The sequence below is a fragment of the Sminthopsis crassicaudata genome, chromosome 2 (assembly GCF_048593235.1).
Source record: "Sminthopsis crassicaudata isolate SCR6 chromosome 2, ASM4859323v1, whole genome shotgun sequence".
NCBI lineage: Eukaryota > Metazoa > Chordata > Mammalia > Dasyuromorphia > Dasyuridae > Sminthopsis > Sminthopsis crassicaudata.
This window is the reverse complement of record NC_133618.1, coordinates 541,190,932-541,212,022: the sequence shown is the minus strand read 5'-3', so window position 1 is coordinate 541,212,022 and position 21,091 is coordinate 541,190,932. Positions and strand designations below refer to the sequence as shown.

At 37.5% G+C, this 21,091-nt stretch overlaps 2 protein-coding genes across 6 annotated transcripts in view; one reads left to right on the top strand and one right to left on the bottom strand.

The window, feature by feature from the left end:
- ANKDD1A (ankyrin repeat and death domain containing 1A) overlaps window positions 1-16,501 on the top strand; it is an 81,045-nt gene extending 64,544 nt beyond the window's left edge. For 2 of the 4 annotated variants that reach the window (XM_074294828.1, XM_074294827.1), the window contains exons 9-15: window positions 1,013-1,111; window positions 5,599-5,697; window positions 6,476-6,574; window positions 8,689-8,784; window positions 10,100-10,301; window positions 14,415-14,546; window positions 15,244-16,501. In XM_074294828.1, the coding sequence (XP_074150929.1) occupies window positions 1,013-1,111; window positions 5,599-5,697; window positions 6,476-6,574; window positions 8,689-8,784; window positions 10,100-10,301; window positions 14,415-14,546; window positions 15,244-15,305 (789 nt within the window). In that variant the 3' untranslated portion in view covers window positions 15,306-16,501. Of the gene's footprint in view, window positions 1-1,012; window positions 1,112-5,598; window positions 5,698-6,475; window positions 6,575-8,688; window positions 8,785-10,099; window positions 10,302-14,414; window positions 15,141-15,243 lie in introns of those variants that run through there. The other 2 variants (XM_074294826.1, XM_074294825.1) reach the window with 1 other exon arrangement.
- A 555-nt stretch (window positions 16,502-17,056) lies between these two features.
- Window positions 17,057-21,091, bottom strand: part of SPG21 (SPG21 abhydrolase domain containing, maspardin) — a 32,985-nt gene continuing 28,950 nt past the window's right edge. For both annotated transcript variants that reach the window (XM_074294831.1, XM_074294830.1), the window contains 3 exons: window positions 20,153-20,260; window positions 18,068-18,208; window positions 17,057-17,745 (listed from right to left, as the gene is read on the bottom strand). In XM_074294831.1, the coding sequence (XP_074150932.1) occupies window positions 17,626-17,745; window positions 18,068-18,208; window positions 20,153-20,260 (369 nt within the window). In that variant the 3' untranslated portion in view covers window positions 17,057-17,625. The remainder of the gene's footprint in view (window positions 17,746-18,067; window positions 18,209-20,152; window positions 20,261-21,091) is intronic.

Here is a 21,091-nt window from a genome sequence, read left to right as displayed (position 1 = left end):
TAGATCCTGGAGCTAAATGAATGATATGTAAGCTAAACCTCTAGTATGTATAATGGCTGAGAGGACTAGAATTCAAATCCTGGAAGCTGTTGTTAATAGCTTAGCTTCCTAATGTGTAAAATTAAGGGATTGAACTAGATGGACCCATTGGTACAGTGGAAAGAACACCAGAGAACTTTGTTTCAAATCATAGAACCAGAGATTTAGGGCTAGAAGAGACGTTAGAGATTGTCAAGTTCAACCCTCTTCATTTTACAGATATGGAAGCTGAGACATGTTTGGTGACTTGCCCAGAGTCACAGATCTAAAAAGTGTCTGAGGTAGGATTTGAATTCAGATCTTTGCACCCACAAGGTCCCTCACTCTATCCTCCCTGAACAAATCCCTTAAAACACCCTTGTCACATCTACAAATAAGGAGACTGAATTAGATAATTATATCCATGATTTGATACCCCTAAGATCTCTGTTTGAAGGAGATGCACAGACTACAGAAGACACAAGATAGGAGGGGGAATGAGGACTCAGAGATGGAGACTAGAAGGTGTAGTTTTGCCTGAGCTCAACAGGCCAGGAGACTTAAGGACAAAACAGTTGATTCACAAGCATCCTGATGCTCCTCTGGCAGGCAGAGATTTCTAGTAAAAGGTGACATCTGGCCCCTGGAAACTGGGCACTTACAGGCTTCCCTAATATAAAACCAAAGCAGAGGGCATTCTAAGGCACTGATTTAGAGACAGGTAAACATGCGATGCTCCTGAGGCAGGCAGAAAGGGTACAGTGACTTTAGCACCATAAATAATACTAATGAGAGCTAACACCATTTTTATAGTGCCTACTATGTGCCAGGCATCGTGCTAAGCTCTCTACAAATAGCAGATGGGCCCCTGATCTCAGAGGGAACACATAGCAACTGCATGGATGGGGAAAGGCTTCCTGCAGTAGCAAATGCATCAATGGTGGCTGCAAATGTGAGGGCAGGAATCATGCTGCATTTCTGATATTTCCATTAGAAACAAATGAATTGCCTTCATTATGCTGCTCTTCACGGCTTTGATGATATTGCTCATGCTCTCATTGATGCTGGAATTAGCAAAGATGCTGCAAATCAGGTAAGTTGGATTTTTTAGAGTTAAAAATCTTATATATCTTGGTATTGAATATGTCAATAGTGGAAAGATGGCTCAAGTTGCTATAATGCATGAAATCATATGTGAAACGTGCTTTCCACAGGGGTTTTAGACCTTAGGAAACCTATCTAGCTTAATTCCATTTTATAAAAAGAGGAAATACTTATTTATAAAGTGTTTTAAAATTAGCAAAGCTTTCATATACATTTAAACCTCACAATAACCCTGTTGGTTGGGAACTAAAGGTATTAGCTTCATTTTATACTTGAAGAGATTGAAAAGATAAATGGATGGCCTAAGGAACACACTACTAATAAGCATCAGGGTTGAAATTTGAACCAGGTCTTTGTATATATGAGTGTGTGTGTGTGTGTATGTATGTAAAGGTATAGTGTACATATAAATGAATGTGCTTATAAATATAAAACGTGTGCATATCTAAATGAATGTGTACCTAACTATGTATATATCAAATGTGTATATCTGTGTCTGCATATATAAACATCTATGAGTGTATTTAGGTATATGTGAATATCTATCTATATATAGTGTGTGTGGTAAATAAATGTGTATATATAATTATGTATGTATAAAATGTATGTGTAAGTCTATACATGTATGTATGTTTGTATATAAATATATCTGTATGTGAATATATATAATGTGTATATGTCTATACACACATATAAAACGTGTATATCTGTATATTTGCTACATAAACATGCATGTATATATATGTATATGTGTATATATAAGCATGTATATGTGTATAAAAGAGAGGGGGAGAGAGAGAGAGAGAGAGAGACACACACACACACAGAAAGAGAGAGAGAGTTTCCAAGTCCAAGTCTTATTTCATTTTTGCATCTTCAGTAGGACAGCTATATAGCTCATGGATACAGTGCCTAGCCTGGAGTCAGGAGGACCTGAGTGTAAATTTGGTCTCAGGCACTAGCTATATGACCCAGCAAGTTACTTAATAGAGTTTGTCTCAACTTCCTCATCTGTAAAATGAGCTGGAGAAGGAAATGGCAAACCACTTCAGGATTCTAGTCAAGAAAATCCCAAATGGGGTCACAAAGAGTCAGACACAAGACTGAACAACAATCTTCAATACTTGCACACGTAGTAGGCACTTAGGAACCACTTATAGAATTAAAATGACCTAAAGGAAAACCAAATGAAATGAAAAAGGTGCTGTATTAGGAGTCTGATGATCCGGTTTTCATTTTCGTGGGCAAATCCTTTAATAGTTTGTCAAATGCCTCATTAATAAACAAGAGGGTCAATCGAAACCTTTCAGCTTTGCGGTTCTGATTGTTTGACAGGATCACTAATTTAAAGTTTGTTTTTAAAGAGGAAATCTTGCCTTATGGAGTACTATACTGTACTATACTAAGAATGAGTTAGAGCAGGGAAGATAAGTTAGACTCCCCCCCCCCCCAAAATAGGAATAAGCATTAATGCTACTTATTAATTTATTTATAACATCAGAATAAACATTTATTTAGTAAAAACCTACTATGCACTAGGCACTGGGGATACAAAGGCAGACATGAAACTGCTTCTGCTTTCAAGGAGCTTACATTCTTTTGGGAGAATCAACATATACAAGAATATAAAAAATAGATTATATAAATCCAAGATAATTGGAGAGAGGGAAGGTGCTAGTACTAGTATCTGGCGACTTTAGCTTTTGAAGAGGACCATGACATCAGAGAGGTAATGCTGTGACATGAGAGTGAATTGGATTTAAGTGAGGGAGGCTAGGCAAGGTCACCTGCCTCACTTTCCCCTCCAAAGGCCTTGGATGCAGTGGGAGACCTTGGCCTTTTTAAATTAAGGTCTTAAATAGGTTTCAGTTTGACTGAGGCAACAGTCTTTGTGATTAAGGCTACATAAGAAGAGAATGGTCTCTTTTACCTATTCAAAATATGTCTATGTCTATACCTGTATATCTACTTAAATAAACATATTGTGGCAGCCCTCTTTGTAGTGGAAAGAAACTGGAAAATGAGTGGATGCCCATCAATTGGAGAATGGCTGAATAAATTGTGGTATATGAAGGTTATGGAATATTATTGTTCTGTAAAAAATGACCAGCAGGAAGAATACAGAGAGGCTTGGAGATACTTACATCAACTGATGCTGAGTGAAATGAGCAGATCCAGGAAGTCATTCTACACTTCAACAGCAAGATTATTCGATGATTAATTCTGATGGACGTGGCTCTCTTCAACAATGAGGTGATGATTCATGACAGTTCCAGTGGTCTTGTGATGGAGAGAGCCATTTACACCCAGAGAGATGACTGTGGGAACTGAGTGTGGACCACAACATAGCATTTTTACCATTTTTATTGTTTGCTTGCATTTTTGTTAATTTATTTTTTTTCTTTTTGATCTGATTTTTCTTGTGCAGCATAATTGTGGAAATATATATAGAAGAATTGCAATGTTTAACATATTTGGATTACTTGAGGTCTGGGAGAAGGGGGTGGAGGGAGGGAAAAAACTTGGAACACAAGGTTTTGCAAGGGTGAAAATTGAAAATTATCTATGCATATGATTTAAAAATAAGTTTTGAAAAAAATAAAGATCAAAACAAAACAAATATACATATATACATGTATGTGTGTATATGTATGTATGTATGTATGTATGCATGTGTGTACAGAATCTAAGTCAGACATCTATACAATGATGCTGCTAAAGCCCAATCCACTAGCACCATTGTAAAGGGTTATTTATAGAAAGGACACATATAGAGGGTGGCAGATAAGCTGAGTTTTGAGGAGCTTTAAAGATTGAAAAACTTTTTAATATCTGAGTGACCAAACACAGAAAAGGTAAAATGGAGTCCACCTTCCCCCTAGAAATTTTCCAAAAGAGACCCTATGCAGATAGTTTAGGAATCAAAGAAACAAAATGCAACTAAGTTAGATGAAGTCCCTGCCTAGCTTAAGTATTTTATGGACTTTTGGGGAGATCAGAAAAGGGTGAATGAATCTCAGTAATAGTAGCAGGCAGCAGCAGTGGTAGTAGTAGTAGAGGTAGTACTGGTATACTAGGTCTTACCTAGTTACCATCATTACCATCATCTTAACCGACAAATGTGGAATCTGCCATGGTGCTAAAAGTGTAAGGGACTAATTGGTCACATAGGGCATACATATAAAAAGAAAGTATATGTACTTTATATTGTAAAAGGTCTTAAATAATCACTTTTGCCTTAAATATTAATCTCAATGACTATGATCTCTCCAAGACATGATTCCTTTCTTATCTGTATAATGAGGTAGTTGGACTACATGCCTTTTAAGGTTTTTGTCCTTTCCAGTTTTAGATGCTATAAACCTATGATTTTAATTCTCCAAGTCTTGGAACTTAGGTGAGCAGCTGGGCATAGTGGCACACAACTGTAACCCTGATTAGGGTAGGTTGAGGCCAGGGAATGGCTTGAGAACTGGGGGTTCTTAACATCAGTGGTGCTAATGCAATTAATTAGAAGTTCAGTATGTGCTGCACTAAGCCCCTGAGAGGAAGGGGCCATCAGGCTGTCTAAGGAGGGGCAACAGACAGATCAAAGCTAAAGATTCTGTGTTGACCAGCAGTGGAATTGGGCCCATGAATCCAAAAACCAAACAATCCAAACTCAAAATTATAGTTAGGAAAATGGGAGGAGAAGAGGACACAAGCATTTATGAAGTGCATTTGAAGGCTAGTCACTCTGCTTAGAATCTTATAATTATCTCATTTGATCCTCAAAATTTTAGGAAATAGGTGCTATTTTTATTCCCATCTTATTTATTTTCCCCTGAGCCTGGGGTTAAGTGACTTGCCCAGGGTCACACAGCTAAGAAATGTTAATGTCTGAGTCAAATTTGAACTTGGGGCCTCCTGAATTCAAGGCTGGTGCTCTATCCACTGCGCCACCTAGCTGCCCCATTCCCATTTTATAGGGGGAAAAACTCAAGCAGAGGGTGGTGAGTCTAGCATCACACAGTTATGATGTATCTGAGGCTGGATTTGAACTTGGGATTCCCTGATTCCAAGCCCTGTATTATATTCACTGTGCAATCTAGTGGCTTATTACATGGTAATTTCTTTCCTTATGTCTCTGAAATCAGTTTGTACTTCTTTATCTGTATTCACATTAGTTTTCCTCCAGTACAATATTAAGCTACTTGAAGCCTCCTATCTGCAGTGCCTAACACAGCACCTGGCAAGTAGTAGGAGCTTAACAAATGCAAACAGAATTGAATTTTGTCTGCATTAGATAAGATTTTCTTGTGATGAAGCAGTCTGAAGTGAGGAAGGCAAGCCCCAGACTTGGGCTCGGGGCTTTACATTTCAATGTTGTTAATGCTTTAGTCATCTAGGTCAGTATTGTCACAAGCCCTACACAAAAGCCAGTTCTGAGCTTCTCTGGGGAGTGTTCTTGGGCTCACTGATGCAATTTCTTCACAGCAAAATGCATCTCCCATCCACATCGCGGTGCTGCACAATTTTCCTTCCATAGTCAGACTCCTCATTGAGGCAGAAATCAACTTGGATGTCACTGACAACGTAAGCTTTTCTAAGGGCCATCCTTGGCAGATGTTAAGTGACCAATGATCATTTTGCTGTTTTTGGACTTTGGCAGGTTTGTTGCTTGATGGTGTAGTTTTGTCTTGGGAGTAAATTCTTTCATTTGGGGGGAGGGAGATAAATTTTATTTCCATTAATTAAAAATATTTCCCCCTCTGATATCATTCTTCCCCATTCCCATTTGAGAAATCTCACCCAAAATATTATTTGTAGTAGTTTTAGGAGGAAAATCAACCAACTTATTATTAACATGGTTGCTCAGTTGTAAATATGGTTGATTTATCTTTTACTGTTATAGGTCATTAAGCATGCTGTGTCTGTAATTTGAAAGTGGAACTGTTGTTCCATTTGGTTGTGGATTATTTGCTTTATTTCAGGGCAGATGCTTGAGGTCCTTTTTCTGTCAGTGGGAAGCCAAAGACCACATTCCAATCCAGGGAATTAAATCTTGCAATGAGAGAATATATTGTGGCCAAAGGCTCTCTTTGTATGAGGGCTTCTGATAAAAATTTTCTCATTTTGTCCAGTTATCTTTTTTTGTTCAATTTGCAAATTTCTTTATACTAACCTACAGCAAAGGGTTTTGTTTTTTGCTTTTTAAAAACCTCAAGGCATAATTAGTGTCAATGGCCATTTCAAAGCTCGACTTCCTTACTTCAGAGCCCCACTGCTACGTGGGCCATATCACTTGTTACCTCCCAAGTTTAAAGGCTTTTGCTCTGAAATTCATTTCCTTTTTATCATGTTATTTTCTCAGAGGCAACAGACACCCCTCCACATTGCTGCTGAGAACTCGAGACAAGACATAGCAGAAATGATCCTCCTCGAAGGAGTGAACTTAAATTTGACAGATAAGGTAGATTCCCTATTCACCCTCCAATTGTTAAGGCATTGCCTCTTTGCCTAGTATCAGGAGCTAGGTCTCATGGAGGTATACCATAAACTATACCCCCTAGCAAGGGATTATTTAGGCTCAACTCTCCCACACAGGGAGCTATGAAAGCCTTATCCATGACCTCTTGTGATACTGCTGAAATATATGTACCATCAAGTACAGCCCTGCAGAGGGATAAAGGGGTGGGGGCGATGGGTGAAATGACAGGCAACAATCTATGTGGAAACAGGGAGGGTCAAGATAGGCCAGGTCTTTTTCATCTTTTGTGTATCCTGGATTCCCTCCTAAAAGATGTTTTAAACAAATAAAGCAAAGCACAGCTGCGTGATACAGTGAATACAGTGCTATCTTAGTCAGAAAGACTCATCTTTGTGATTTGAAACCTGGCTGCAGATGTGTGTGCTGAGCATCACTTAGCCCCATTTGTCTTAGTTTCCTCATCTGTAATGGCAAAAACTCCAGTGTCTCTGCCAAGGAAATCCCCCAAAGGAGTACCAAAGTCAGACATGAGAGTGAAAAACAACAAAATACACAGGATGACAGAAGAAGCCAATTATATTGAAATAGTTATCAAATTGTTTAAGAAAGCAAGTTCACCGATGAGAATCCCTTTAAGAGCTAAAACTTAAAGTCATTTTTTTCCCTTAATATTAACTATTCATCCACCCCAATGAGTTATTTCCAGGAGCCTCTAGAATCACAACCCAAATTTTCTGTACCCAGGGGGTGACTGTCTTTCAACATGAATACAGGTCATTCTTCACAACAGCAGAAAAGCGTTTACTATGGGTGTTTTGTATACACTATTACACAGAAGTTCTTTTCCTGGCTTGGAGGAATTTGTTATTTAGCTGAGAAATATGTCAGGATCATAGACTTAGAGCTGGAAAGTACTTAGTAGGCTGTTGACTCTAGCCTAAGAAAATCAAGGCTAAGTTAAGTGGCTTGCCCAGGGTCATTCATACATTAAAAAACAATATATGGCAGTATACAATGAAATAAGCCCTAAATTGGGTAATAAAGGTCATACAAGGATTTAAGGGACAGGGTTTTATTTCCCCCTTTTGGCCTGATTTTTCTTGTACATGACAAATGTGGAAATGTTTAAAAGAATTGCACATTTTAAAAAAAGAATTTAATGGAGGGATGGATCATTATTACTTGTGGTAGTTAAAGTCATGGAAAATTACATACTAGGAGGACTTAAAAGGATAGTGGAACAGATAGGAGAGAACAGTAAAAAGATGACTAGCAAAACATCATGCACCTTCTTAAGAGTGGTGCAAGCCAGTTTATCATGGCTGTCCCCAGGAAGCTGGAAGCAAAGTCCCGGATGTCGTGTTTGCAGGGGAGAGATGAGGAGCAATACAAAGGACTGAAGTGTTCCAGCACTCATGACTTGTTCAATTTACTCAAGGGCAACCTTTTGACAGCTAGGTGGTGCAATGGGCTGAAGTTAATAAAACCTAAATATGGTGGATCAGAGATACTGGCTGTGATCTTGAGCAAGTCACTTCACCTATTTCTGCCCTACCTTCCTCAACTGTAAAATGGGGATACCATCTACCTTTTAGGGATTGTTGAGAGGGTCAACTAGTTAGCACCTAACACCATGTCTAGTATATTGTAGGCCCTACATAAATGCTATTATTATTATTTCAAAATAGCAAAATAATCTGGATTTTTGTAGAGACACTATTTACATCACACTAATTAGTTGTGTGACTTTAGGGAAGTTATTTTAGATGCCTCATCCTTTTTTTCTTCGATTAAAAAAGTGATAACTCATATTGTGATATTTATAGCAAAGAAGGTTGTAAGGAAAATACTTTATAAATCTAAATGGTATAACTATATATAAATGATTCTTATGAATGTGAATATTCTCATTATGGAAAAAATTTTAATATTAAACATTTAATATCATACCTAAAGAAACCTCTCATTTTCCCCTCTCTAATATATAGGAAATGTTATCCTTTCAGTATATAGGGCACACTAGAAAAAAAAATCTCATTTTCATTTTATATAAATAAATGTAGTAATGCTATTTGTTCTTTCTTCTTTAATTCTAGCAAGGAAAAACATCATTGGATGTCGCTGCTCGTGGCAATCACATCTGCTTGGTAGATATGATCATAAAAGCAGATCGCTTTTACAAATGGGAGCAGGTAGGAAGGTACCCCGCTGTTGGTGGGTAGAGAATGATATGAATCAGTTTTCAGGGTAATTTGGCCACAGTCAGCTCCAAGTAGCAAGTATTGCCTCCAGGTGATGGTGAAAGATGTCTGTGGAGACCAGGGAGAGGAAAAAGAGAAAATAGCAGGTTACCCACTGCATTCATGCCTTCCATTTTGACAAACTATCTCAAATGAATGAAATGTGCTTATGGGATGGATGTCACTGAGGCTGGACAGGGATGTCTTTTCTCCCCATCCTGTCTTCAGGGCAAATTACATCCATTAAAGTGCTAGTTTGAAAATCAAGGCAGCTGAGGTAGAAGAGTAGGAACTGGCATTGTGGTCAATTAGCCAACAAGATATAGGTAGAGTTTAGAAAGCACGGATCAGAAATAAGGACTGCAGGTATTATCCCCATTTATAGATAAGGTTCCAGGACTTCAAAGATAAGATTTGCCTAAGTTGCCCACATCACAGGATAGTAAAAACACAGATTCAGTGACAAGCATCTTGAAAATAAGCCAATTCCTAGTTCACAAAGCCTTTTTTTGGGGGGGGGGAGGGGGATTGAAGCCAGCCCCAGGATTTGGTTAACCCAAGACTTTCATGAAGGAGTGGATGAAATCCAGGTTAGAGAAATGGTAAAAGTGTGGGAGTGAGGAGCTGGGAACTTCTGACTACTATTACAGGAAATCTCAACTTCTGTATCCTTATCTGAAAACACCTGTAGATCTTTATTTCACAAAGACTTTGTAAACATCAAAACCCCATACAAATATCAGGATGTTTATTCATTTTGGCAAAAAAAAAAAAAAAAAAAAAAGTCATAAGACTAAATTTACACCTCATTTCTTTCAATGTTTTATTGAGGCATTTTTACATTATTTCATTTCCCAATGGCTCCCCTCTCCCCAAGAACTTTCAATTTGTTTCCCTTAAAGCCTCTTTCATTTAAAAGGTCAGAGAATATATATGATCAGATGAGATGTAGAAAATTCTGTATTACTGGGGTATTCAAGCACAAACTAAATGGCCACTTGCAGAGAGCACAGAAGGATGTCTTCCAGGGCCTCTACAAGGCATCCCCTGGAGGCAGGGAGGTGGAAGATGCTGTAGTAGATGAAGCGGGGAGCCAATAGTGACTGGTCCCATGACCAGCATCACCCTCCCCAAAGCAGAAAGCTGGGGCACTCAGCAGACTGTTTCTAAACAGTTCTTTTTTGGCCAGGCTGACTGTGTCCCATGATTTCCTCCTGACAGGCTATTTGCACTTTTCACACTATCAGCTTCTATTTTGCCGCTGCAGGACAACCTCAGAACTGGGTCTGACTCTTGGGCTGTGAAACCCTTAACCTTTAAACAGGACCATGGGGTGGAAACCCAGCATATTCGCTCAGTACTGTGGCACTTGGCCACCAAATACCTCAAGCACAACGACTGGAAGAAACTGGCGCATCACTGGAAGTTTACTGATGCACACATTCGTGCTATTGAACAGCAATGGGCAGGTACTTATTACACACAAACTCCTATTTCTGGGGGAAATCTTTTTTATCCTATGATGCACTAGAAAGAACAGTGAAAGTCACGTTCTAGCTTCCTCTCTGTACCTGTTTTGGCTGGCTGACCTTGAGCATGGAAATCATTTCTCATAGCACCTTGTAATTAACTGACATAATGTACTTGCCACATGTTATGCTCTATTACAGGGATGTGTGGATAGGTCTTATTTTCTCTCAGTAACCCCATGTTGGATGAATACAGCTGTGACCTGACAGCAGAGTCTAAAACATCTGTTCAGTGATATGATTTGCCTTAGAACCAAGATTCTTCTGGGCAGTAAGACTGAAAGAGCCTAGCCCATGACTCCAGTATATTTCTAACCTTTGGAACATGTAGTTATGAAGAAATTATCTTGGTAAAAGTATTTCCTTTCTCCCACTAGCAGTTAAAGATTCTTAAAAAGCCACAAGCAGAAGAAATTTGACCCAAAATCCACATTTCTGTTTCATGTAGCTTAGCAAAAAGAGAATATATAATAGCTGCTTTATATGTAAGTGAATTGTTACAAAAATCTATATTGATCCTACAGTTAAAATAAAGGCTGAACAGATACACACACACACACAAACCAGTATGGAGATCATGATCATCAATATCTGTATATATAAATTATATATATAATGTATATATATATATATATATATATATATATATATATATATATATATATATGTATTTAAAAATATGAAAATAATATATTTGTATGTGTATGTTTTCAATACATATACATAAACCCCATATTGCCAATCTCTCACTGGCTATAGGCTAAATGAATGAGAGTTGAAAAGTGCCTGTATAGGCAATGATATTATTAAAGACTAAATAAATACAGTAGTTCTCTTCAAAATGCTTTCCTAGACATTGTTTGATATGAGCTTTTATAACAACCCTGTGCTTCAGGAAAGGCTGTTCTTAACTTTAACCCATGATATAAATGAAGAAACCAATGCTGAGAAAGCATAATCTATGGCAAGTATATGTCAGGTGCAAGGTACTTGTTTCCAGTCAGAAAGCTCAGGAGCAGCATAGCAGGGAGCAACCCCAGATCTCCAAGGGTCGTCTTCCCTCCACTCTATTTCTCTATTACAGACTGAGAACATGACAATAACTAGCCTTTGAAACAAAATGTTTGTACATCTACCAATAAGATGGTTGTGAACCCAATATAAACTAATGAACAATTGCCTCTCAGTAACAGTACTCTCTATTTTACTTCCTCTTCCAAGCTTCCTTACTTCTGCTAGAGCAACTACCCTGTTCCAGTCACCATCTGGAGCCATCTCTGATGCTTACCACTCCTTGTCCCACACACAATTATTATTATTTAAATTAAATCTATTTTTTTCTACAATAAAATTCTATTCCCCCCCTAGTCTTTATCCCAATAAACAATATCCCAATAATCCTTGCAATAAATATGCATAGTCTAGCAAAACAAATTCTTGCTCTGGCCATGCTCCCACACCTGATGCTCTCACTTATCAGAAATCGGGTATCAAAATCATCAATCCTGCTGATTCTACCTCCACAACATTAGATCTGCTACCACTCATTCAAGCTTTTACCATTCCTTGACTGAATTATTGTAATCACTTCCTAATTGATTCCCTCATCTTGGCTTTGTCCCCACCCTTCACAGAGCTACCAAAATGATCTTTCTAAAGCACAAGTTCTGACCAGCGACTCCCCTACTCAAAAAGTGTCAGTGTATCCCAGGTGCCTCTAGAATAAAATACAAATTCCTTAAACAGGAAATAAAGGCCCTCTTCTCCAGGGTTACAAGAGAACAAGACAAGTCATCCCCAAATCTGATATGCCATGTCCCACCTCTGCCTATGCACACAAGCCATCCTGCAGGGCTGGACTATGCTCCCTCTTCGTTTCTACCTTTTAGATTTCTTCTCTAGGATTAGTTCAGGTAACATCATGATGTCTTCCTTAATCTCCACAAATTGTTGCTGCTTTCTCCCTCAAATAGCCCCCCAACATTTTTGTCTCTCCTTTGTCCCCTTTACTACCATTCAGCTTCTGTATGTGTAGTATATCTTCTCAGTAGAATGTAAATTTGAAAGCACAAGTTATTTCATTTTTGAATTCTCAGTACTGACTGTCGTTTCTTCAACATATGTAGGCCTTCAAATCAAAGTGAACTTTGTCTATGGGGTTCCTGTATATAATTTGAAGGACAAGTAGGATAGAGAACATGTACAAAGCATATCAAATGAAGAGAAATCCTGGGAAGCCATGCTGCTGTGATGGCTCTGTGGGTTTAGCCAAAAAATTCAATGACCAGTGTGGTTTGTCTGTAATGTCCTGTGAAACAGATCCTTCTATTTAGGAAACATGACTCCTAGACAGCCAAAGCACCAAACTTAATGAATGTGCACCCTGTTGTCCTTTTTCCAACAAGTGCTGCTGTTTTTTAAGTACCTGCCATTTGTTCCCCATGGCTGGGTCCTACAGGGTTTATAGAGGTCTAAGTCAGGGATCCTTGTCCTAGAGGCACTTAATTGTGTATACAGGAAGACAAGCCCCCTGAAAAGTTGAACTAGAATTAAATAATTTTAAGATTCTGTGTACAAAATACTAAATAAATGGTACCAATTATAAAGCCTATAAAAGCTCAGAAATCAAAAGATATGAACAAATGATAAACATGGAAAAAACCCTCTGACCTCACCTATAATCAACTAAAATGAAAACAAATGAAGCGTATCCAGAACTTACTGAACTGGTAACAATAAATGAAGAGGACAACATGAGGGTGGAACTGTAGGGAAACATAACCGAGGCATGCCTGGTAATACCAATAGTTTAGACAATACCCAACATAAATAATAATATCGACATGAAATTATCTCCATTATCCCAGTTTTGGAAATGTGCACCAAAAATTTACTGAAAAAGGAAAAAAATAGAGTGATACACAAATGATCCTGATAGTGGCATTTTAAGCCAGAAACAGAAAAAAATCCTGTCAAAGACTTACGTCTCATCATTGAATAAAGGCTAAGTATCTGCTAGTAAGAATGACAAATAATAGGGATTATTTTTTAAAAATATGATAAAACTGAACAGTACAGTGACTACAATAACTTTCTTATTTCTAAAAGTAAATCCTAACACAGGTGCCAAACACATAGCCCTCATGGCCCAATTTATTTCCAAGGTGAGCCAAAATGGATTAAAATGTAATTAGGAAATATTTAACAAAATAAATTAAAATTCAAAACAACATAATGTCAATGTGTGGTTTTTCCAAGTCCAGGTGTGGCCTTATTTCTATAACCCTATACAGATTAATGGTCCCCATTTACAGTTAAGGGCGTTTAGGTGGTACAGTGAATGGCACAGAGGCCAAACTGCCAGGAAGACTCATCTTCCTGAATTCAAATCTGACCTCAGACACCCTTACTAGCTGTGTGATCCTGGGCAAGTCACTTAACCCTGTTTGTCTCAGTTTCCTCATCTGTAAAATGAGCTGGAGAAGGAAATGGCAAAGCATTCTAGTATATTTCCCAAGAAAACCCCAAATAGGGTGAGGAAGTAATTCACAATTGAAATGATCAAACAATATCAAAATTTATATTTGAGTTTGATACTCCTGCTCTAACACAGATATTATCAGATGGGAAAGGGATTTAGCTAGAGCTGCCAAGAAGTTGATATTGCTACTGTGTTTAAGTATGCTTTTGTTATAGTTAGGGAGTTAATGCTTAAGTTTTAATGGAAAGTGAAGTAAACTCAATAAAAATTATTGTAAAAAAAAAAAAAGTTCAGGGGAAGAGATTACTGGGATAAAGTAATTTTAGAGATACTTGGAATTAAGGTTCATGGAGGATCTTGACCTTCACGGAGGAACTCACTTTCCTTGAGTGAATCATCACCCTCATCTCTGTATAAACCACCTAGGGAAAGGAGCTTCATAAGGGCCATTTTACTGTTTTCCTTTAAGGAACTGTTGAGCATTAGCTAAAACAGACAGACTCTGAGATAGCTGCTGGTGGCTCTGAGTTATTGCTGAGTTGTTTTTCCCTCCTATTCTCCATTGTCATCAGGCACTAAGAGCTATCGGGAACATGGCCACAGAATGTTGCTTATTTGGCTCCATGGTGTAATCATGGCAGCTGAAAACCCAAACAAAGGACTATATGAAGGGCTCGTGGGAATCGGCAGAAGAGATCTCGCTGGTAAAATACGTCCTCAGCACATTCAGCTAAGTAGAGCAGTGGTATCCCTTGGGGAAGCTGATCATTCAATTGTTTTTCTACACAGCTCCATGGGTAGTATGGTTTTGGCAAGAGCCACTTTCATCTGGAACACCACATTTGGTGCATTTACAAAGGGAGTCTGATAGACACCACCTGGGCAGCCAGCAGGGAGAGGGTTAGATGTGAGGTTTAAGTCTTGACTATGATTCATCCTAGAGTGACCTTGGGCACATTCTCCAAGCTGTTTACAGAGAAAACTCACTGGATTCTGGGCAAGATGTATAAATGAGGTTATTTTTCTTGAGGTGGGTCAGGGCATACATTTTTTACAACATGGTTTTGTAGAAGGTAAATGCTATGCTGTGGGCATGCTGAGCTATTTTTCACCTCTGTTGCTTTTCTTGTGGGCTTTCCCACTTGCTCTCCACCCCTCACATTCCTGACAGCAATATTTTCCTCTTATTCAGAAACACAACTATAATATTCCTTCTCAGACAAGTCAGATTATATACACAAGAGTTTAATCTGCTCTTGGGTGTAGAAAGCATAATAAAGAAAGGATAATAGGTTGCATGCAGGTCATGAATAGTTTCTCATTAAAATAAAATCAGTTCTGCAACGTAGATCAGAGTTTTCCATCAACAGAAAGAAATAAATTCCTTGTTTTCTTTTACAGAAAGCATCAGAAAGAAAGCGAATGCAGATTCCAGTTCTTCCAAGAAGTGTACAACAATGTGACTTGAGCTAGAGGAGCCAGGTGGAGCAGCCCTCCAGAAAGTGATTCCCCTTTTATGGCTCTGACACATTTCTCATTGACCCCAGAACCTCAAGATCAGCACCACAGAAGTCCCATGCTAGTTACCCTTTCCCTAAAGGGCTGTGCAGGGATTTGTTCTGCATCTCCTCTAGAATAGGAAATTAGTCACTGTAAATGGCTGCATGAACAACTTATGGGACACTCTGGGCTTTGGAATCACACAAAATTGATCCCTTTGGTTTTATTACTGCAGCCTGCTTACCCCTACAACTGTTAATATTTACAAGCTGGTTTGTCTACTTTATAAAATTTGAAAGAACACACTCCTTGCTAATTGCAACTCAAGAATACTGTTTTCCTGAGTTTTGCTAAGAGGATTGGCCAGGACAGGTTGTTATGAGTTCTCAAAGTGTTACTGATAAGTAGAAAAAATTACAATGGCCATTTTGAATCTCCTAGGTCCAACATTTTGTGAAAATCACAGCTGCAGAGATGAGTAAGAATTTTAAAATGTGGTCTGAAAATTACACATGACCAAATTTTGCTTTATTGCATAACAACTCCAGAGACAGATTAAGGGGATTACTTCTTAGAAAAATAAATACATTGGCAACTAATTAAACCTTTTTCATTTGGCAAAAGCTGCCCATTAGAGGAAAGGTCCAGAGAAGGGAAAGAGACTCAAGAGTTTAGGGCTTTAAAGAATTGTCAAGGTTCTTCAAAGTTGTCAAATCCTCCATCTTTTTAATAAACATGTGAAGAAACTGATCCCATGGCTAATTAGCAAAACTGGGACTAAGATTTAGGTCTGCTGAATCCTCCAAGTCACGTGTAGTTCTGAGGAATGTGTATTCCCTTAAATGCAGTTTTTCTGCCTTACCTTGCAAATTGTAAAAAAATCCCTGGGACAAAAAGAGGAGGGCTAACGCCAAGCTGTGATTTTTCCTTGAGTGCTGGCTACTTAATCACATGTAGACATTGAGTTCTCTGGGCAATATATGTCATCAGACAGAACCTAGATCATGGGGTAAGATTTAGATGGTCTAGTAAGATGAGTTTTACAAATGAAGTTTTCTAATTTTTTTTAAGAGGAAAAAGTTATTACATTGATTGTGGATTCTATAATAAAACTTTTGAGTTGGACCAAGTGAGTATTAAACACAATGGCATCTCTAAACTTTTTCTTAATTCTATTGACAAGTATTTATTAGTAGTATTTATCTGGGGAGAAAAGATGACTCTCATGTAAACAATGCTGACAGTACAATGTTCTAATAAGGGGGAGAAGAAACCCAACCTAAACTTTTCTTTCTTTATGAGTAGCCTAGTTCCTAGAGTATGTCCATTAAAGTAGAAGTAAGTTGAAAGTCAAGTGTACTCATCATGGCTATAATCAACTTCTTGGGCTTAGATGCCTTCAGTAGTACCTGGCAGATCTGACTCTTTAGGTTTGAATCAACCTAGCTCTACCATTAAGAATTGGCAGGCAGGAACACTTTTTCTCTTTCACAAAGAAAATAAGTGACAGAAAAAGCAAATTAAGTCATTTGAAAGTTTTCTCAACACTAACACCACACATTTCCCCCCCTTTTAAAGACAATATCAATGATCATACTGGACTTCCTACATATTACAAAGATCATCTGATAAACAAACAGCAAGAAATCAACTTTAAGGAAAGCCCTGTATCTAAAATGGCAGCAGCAACAATTATGATAAAGAAAGCCACTTCTTGAAACTGAAGTTTTATTCAAAATGACTATAGCAGCTGGCAAGATGACAGCTAAAAAAGCCCAAACAATTTGTTTTGATTAGAAATAAAGCAAAGAGGTGGATGGTAGCCTTGGCACCTTAACAAGTTTTAACCAAAAATAGATAAAAAATAATCAATAAGCTTCTAGTACACAATCTGGATTTGCAGTATTTACAGCTAAAGCATTAAAAAACACTCCCAAACTCCACAAACTAATGTTCTCTTAAATCTAGAGATGAAGACTTTTGGTAGCAAAAATTTTCACAATTCTTAAAATAGGAGGTTTCAAAGATATTCCTTTAAATTCAAAAGCTAAAAGTCAAACCAAAAAAAAAAAAAAAAATGCAGTTACAATGGCTTGGGGAGCTCATTGTCACCAGTAATGAATTTTATAGAATGGGTTCTATTTCAGAAACCCAGTGATGACTGGCTGATTTAAAAAAAAAAAAAAAATCATCCACACTCCAAAACAACGAGGCAGATTGAAAGTCCTGATTGTACCGGAAGGCTGGTCGATTGATTCATAGTCAAGCTGCAAACAGCCCAACTTATGGCTCTTCTTGACCACTGATATTAAGGTTTCCTTTTTGTACTTCAAGTTCTTCAGCACTGACCATAGAGGGATCAATGGCTGCATATTTTGTTCCATGAAACTGCAATAAATGGATCTATGAAAATAGAGAAAAGCTATTTAAATGGCTATTTTTAGGAATTATTTTTCATTCTTTTTTTAAAAGACACTATTTACTCATCATTACATTTGATTCTACAAAAAAAGTTATCCCAGAATCCTTGATTTATTCTTTACAATTAAAGTCTTCAATTCATAGCAATCTCGGGGTAAAAGGTGGTTTTCCAAATATCAGAAAATATAATAATTTCCTCAATATAATCCAATGTTTCCAATTGCTGACTTCCACTTTTATATTAGGGAAGCATTAAAATGAGAAAAATAATCTAATGTTTCAGAAGTCCCAAGTTGGGACTTACCTGTACATAAAGGTTCACCTCAGCACTTCTGCAAAGGTAAGGAAAATTGCCTCCAGTTTTAAGATGTGCTCTCCTAGCATTAGGGTATAATTTGTACATTTCTTCTTTAGCTTCAGTTGAAAGAGCACTCTGGTCAAATACCTTTGAGGAAAAAAATGAGAAAAACTAAAAATACAGTTGTATTTAATGAAGCCTCTTCAAATGATGAAAATTATCACAAAATACAACAACAGTTTTCTTTCTGAAGTGTTCTATATTTCCATTAAAGTGGCCTACAAACTACATGTACATTTCCCATACAAGACATTCCATTTCCTATCTTTGTGTAGGATCTCTTCTATGTCTGAAATTCTCTCCCTCATTACCTTATTTGGAATCATAACTTTCTTCAAGGCACAACAACCTACTCTAAGAATTCTTTCCTGATTTCCCCAGTTATTAGTTATTACATCTATGTACATGCTATTTTCTACCACTAGAATGAAAGCTCTGTCTGTCCCCAAACAGGAACTAGTTTACATCTTTATGTCTCCAGTGCCTAGCATGGTTTTTAAAAAAATTTGAGGCTTGTTGTTTTATAGACACTTGCTGAATGCTTTATTGAACTGTAAAGAGATCAGGTTGAATCACTTCTTTACTGCTTTAGCTTTCCCCCAACTAGTATCAACTTTCAAGTGTGCTCATAAAAATAAGCATAGACTACAAATTTGGTGATTATTGTGTGGGCAGTAAGGCCAGAACTAGAGAATCTACCATAAGAAGTCATCAACTCGAATTTTTTGATGATTAATCCCTTTTACATTATCCTTGATAAGAAGCTATCTATCTGTTCTTTAAAGACTTCCACTGACAGGGAATTCATGGGTAAATCTCTCCTTTTCAGACAGTTCTAAATGGTACCAAGTTTTTTTCTTATACAGATTCTGCCTCCCTCCACTAATCTCATTTCTCAGTAGAGGAATTAAAAAGAACTAAATTCACCTCAAATATTTATTAAGAAGTGTATCCCCGACTCAGAAATTTCACTGCTATCCATATACCACAAGGAAGTCAATGAGAAAAACAGTCCCAAATGCACAATCTAGATATAGTGGCACTTTAGGGGGAATAGCAAAGAAGCAAAAACATAGTAGATAATGGCTGTCAAATTGTGATACATGAATGCAATGGAATATTATTATGCTATAAGAAATTCAGAAAGAATATATATGTAGTTTTGAGGTAGAGAGAGAACAGCAGGTGCCTTTCAGATGGCTTCCATTTTATCAGAGGGGAATGGGATGGTCCAGGGTATTGAGTTAGGAAGGAAAATGTTTTGAACAGCCACTGAGGGACTGTGACAGAAAGTTAATCAGGGAAGAATAAAAGGCCTGCTGTGCAGCAGAGAAGGATCAGTAAGATTAGACAGCCTAAATATGTAGTGCAGCCAGTCAGAAGAGTTGTATGACTTCCTCAAGTCCTGTTCAGTAGCACTTGAGTAAGAGCAAAGAATATGGGCAGAGGATGTAATCCACAGTTGGAGTTTGGCATGAGTATTAATAGGATAAGGGCAAAAAGACTGCAAGGGTGGAAGACAACACAGCCTGGGAGAAAAGTGAGGGTGCCGGTAATGGAAGTCATAATGAGGAAAAAGAATGGGTGCAAAAAGACTGAAGGGTATGATGGAAGCAAGAAGGTTAGAAATCAGAGAAGGGAAGTATAAGGTTTAGAATCATGTAAAGTACATAGATTGGGGCTGTGATAAGATGCCTGAGGTTGGCTATGTAAAGTGAAGATATAGGTAAAGACAGTTGAGGATATGTTGAAAAAATGAACAGTTTGATCCCTTTCTAATATGATAGCAGAGATTCGGTAGAGAAATCAAATTGATAATAGGGCTATTTCCAGAATAAACCTAGGATAAATAACCAACAAATAAGCTACTTCTGATTTTAAGGTTCACAAAAAAAACAACAACAACAACAACAACAACAACAACAAAGTTAGGATTCTGGAAGGCAAGGAAAATTTTGAATTAAAAAGATACAAAGGTTCTACCTTTATGTAAATGAAGGTTCTACTTTAATATGAAAAAAGAAAACTTACGTCCATAATAGTTACAGGAATGTCCCGAATTTTATGAGGTTCCACATAAGAATTCTGACAGTTCAAAGTAAGTCTAGAAGCCAACTCACTTTGACCCAAACTTTCTAGCTGTAGGAGAAAACAAAGGTAAAGATTTATTTTTTTTTTTAGTTAAAATTAAAATCAACAGATACAGTGCTTCCACTGGTATATTACCCAAAGGGTGTTCCAACAAATATCACTGATGATGAAACATACTCAACATGATAGAAAATAGACTTGGCCTCTCTTAGTCACCTACACTAAGTCACCAAGCCTTATTTTTCTCTATACAATTGTAACATCTCATTCCCCATTCCAATGATGGTTTTAAAAATAGATAAACTGCAATAGGCATTTGAATTTTCAACTTCAATTTATCCCTCAAATGCGAGGTTGTAAATGACAACCCTAATTCATGATATATGCATAATGTCAGCAGATAATTCTTCAAGGTTTCAGTTTCCATAAGACTATCTATTTGGTAAGTGTTTAATAAAGCAGATGAACACAAAATGGTAGGAGTATGAACTCCTGTTGGAGTTCATATGTAGGAGTATACAAAAAAAAAAAAAGAATTGAGAACTAAGCAAAATATTACATAGTAGTTATAAAAGTAAACTACTTAGTACCTACAAGTACTTGAGTGCAAGACCAGACATCATTCAGGATGAAAGCCCATGACAGTAATGATACCTACAATGGCTTACAATGGGGCACAATTAGAAATCCCCCATAGAGACTATTCTGAATATCTGACTCATGGCTGCCTTCCTCACACTCTACTAAATAGAACCCTTTCTTTCTACTAAGCACAAAACTATAATTATGAATAAAAACCAAAAACATTCAGTGGACTTAACTGCATCCAAAGGAAGCAATACACAGAGAACATTAATGAACCCTTAAGAGTTATTCAAG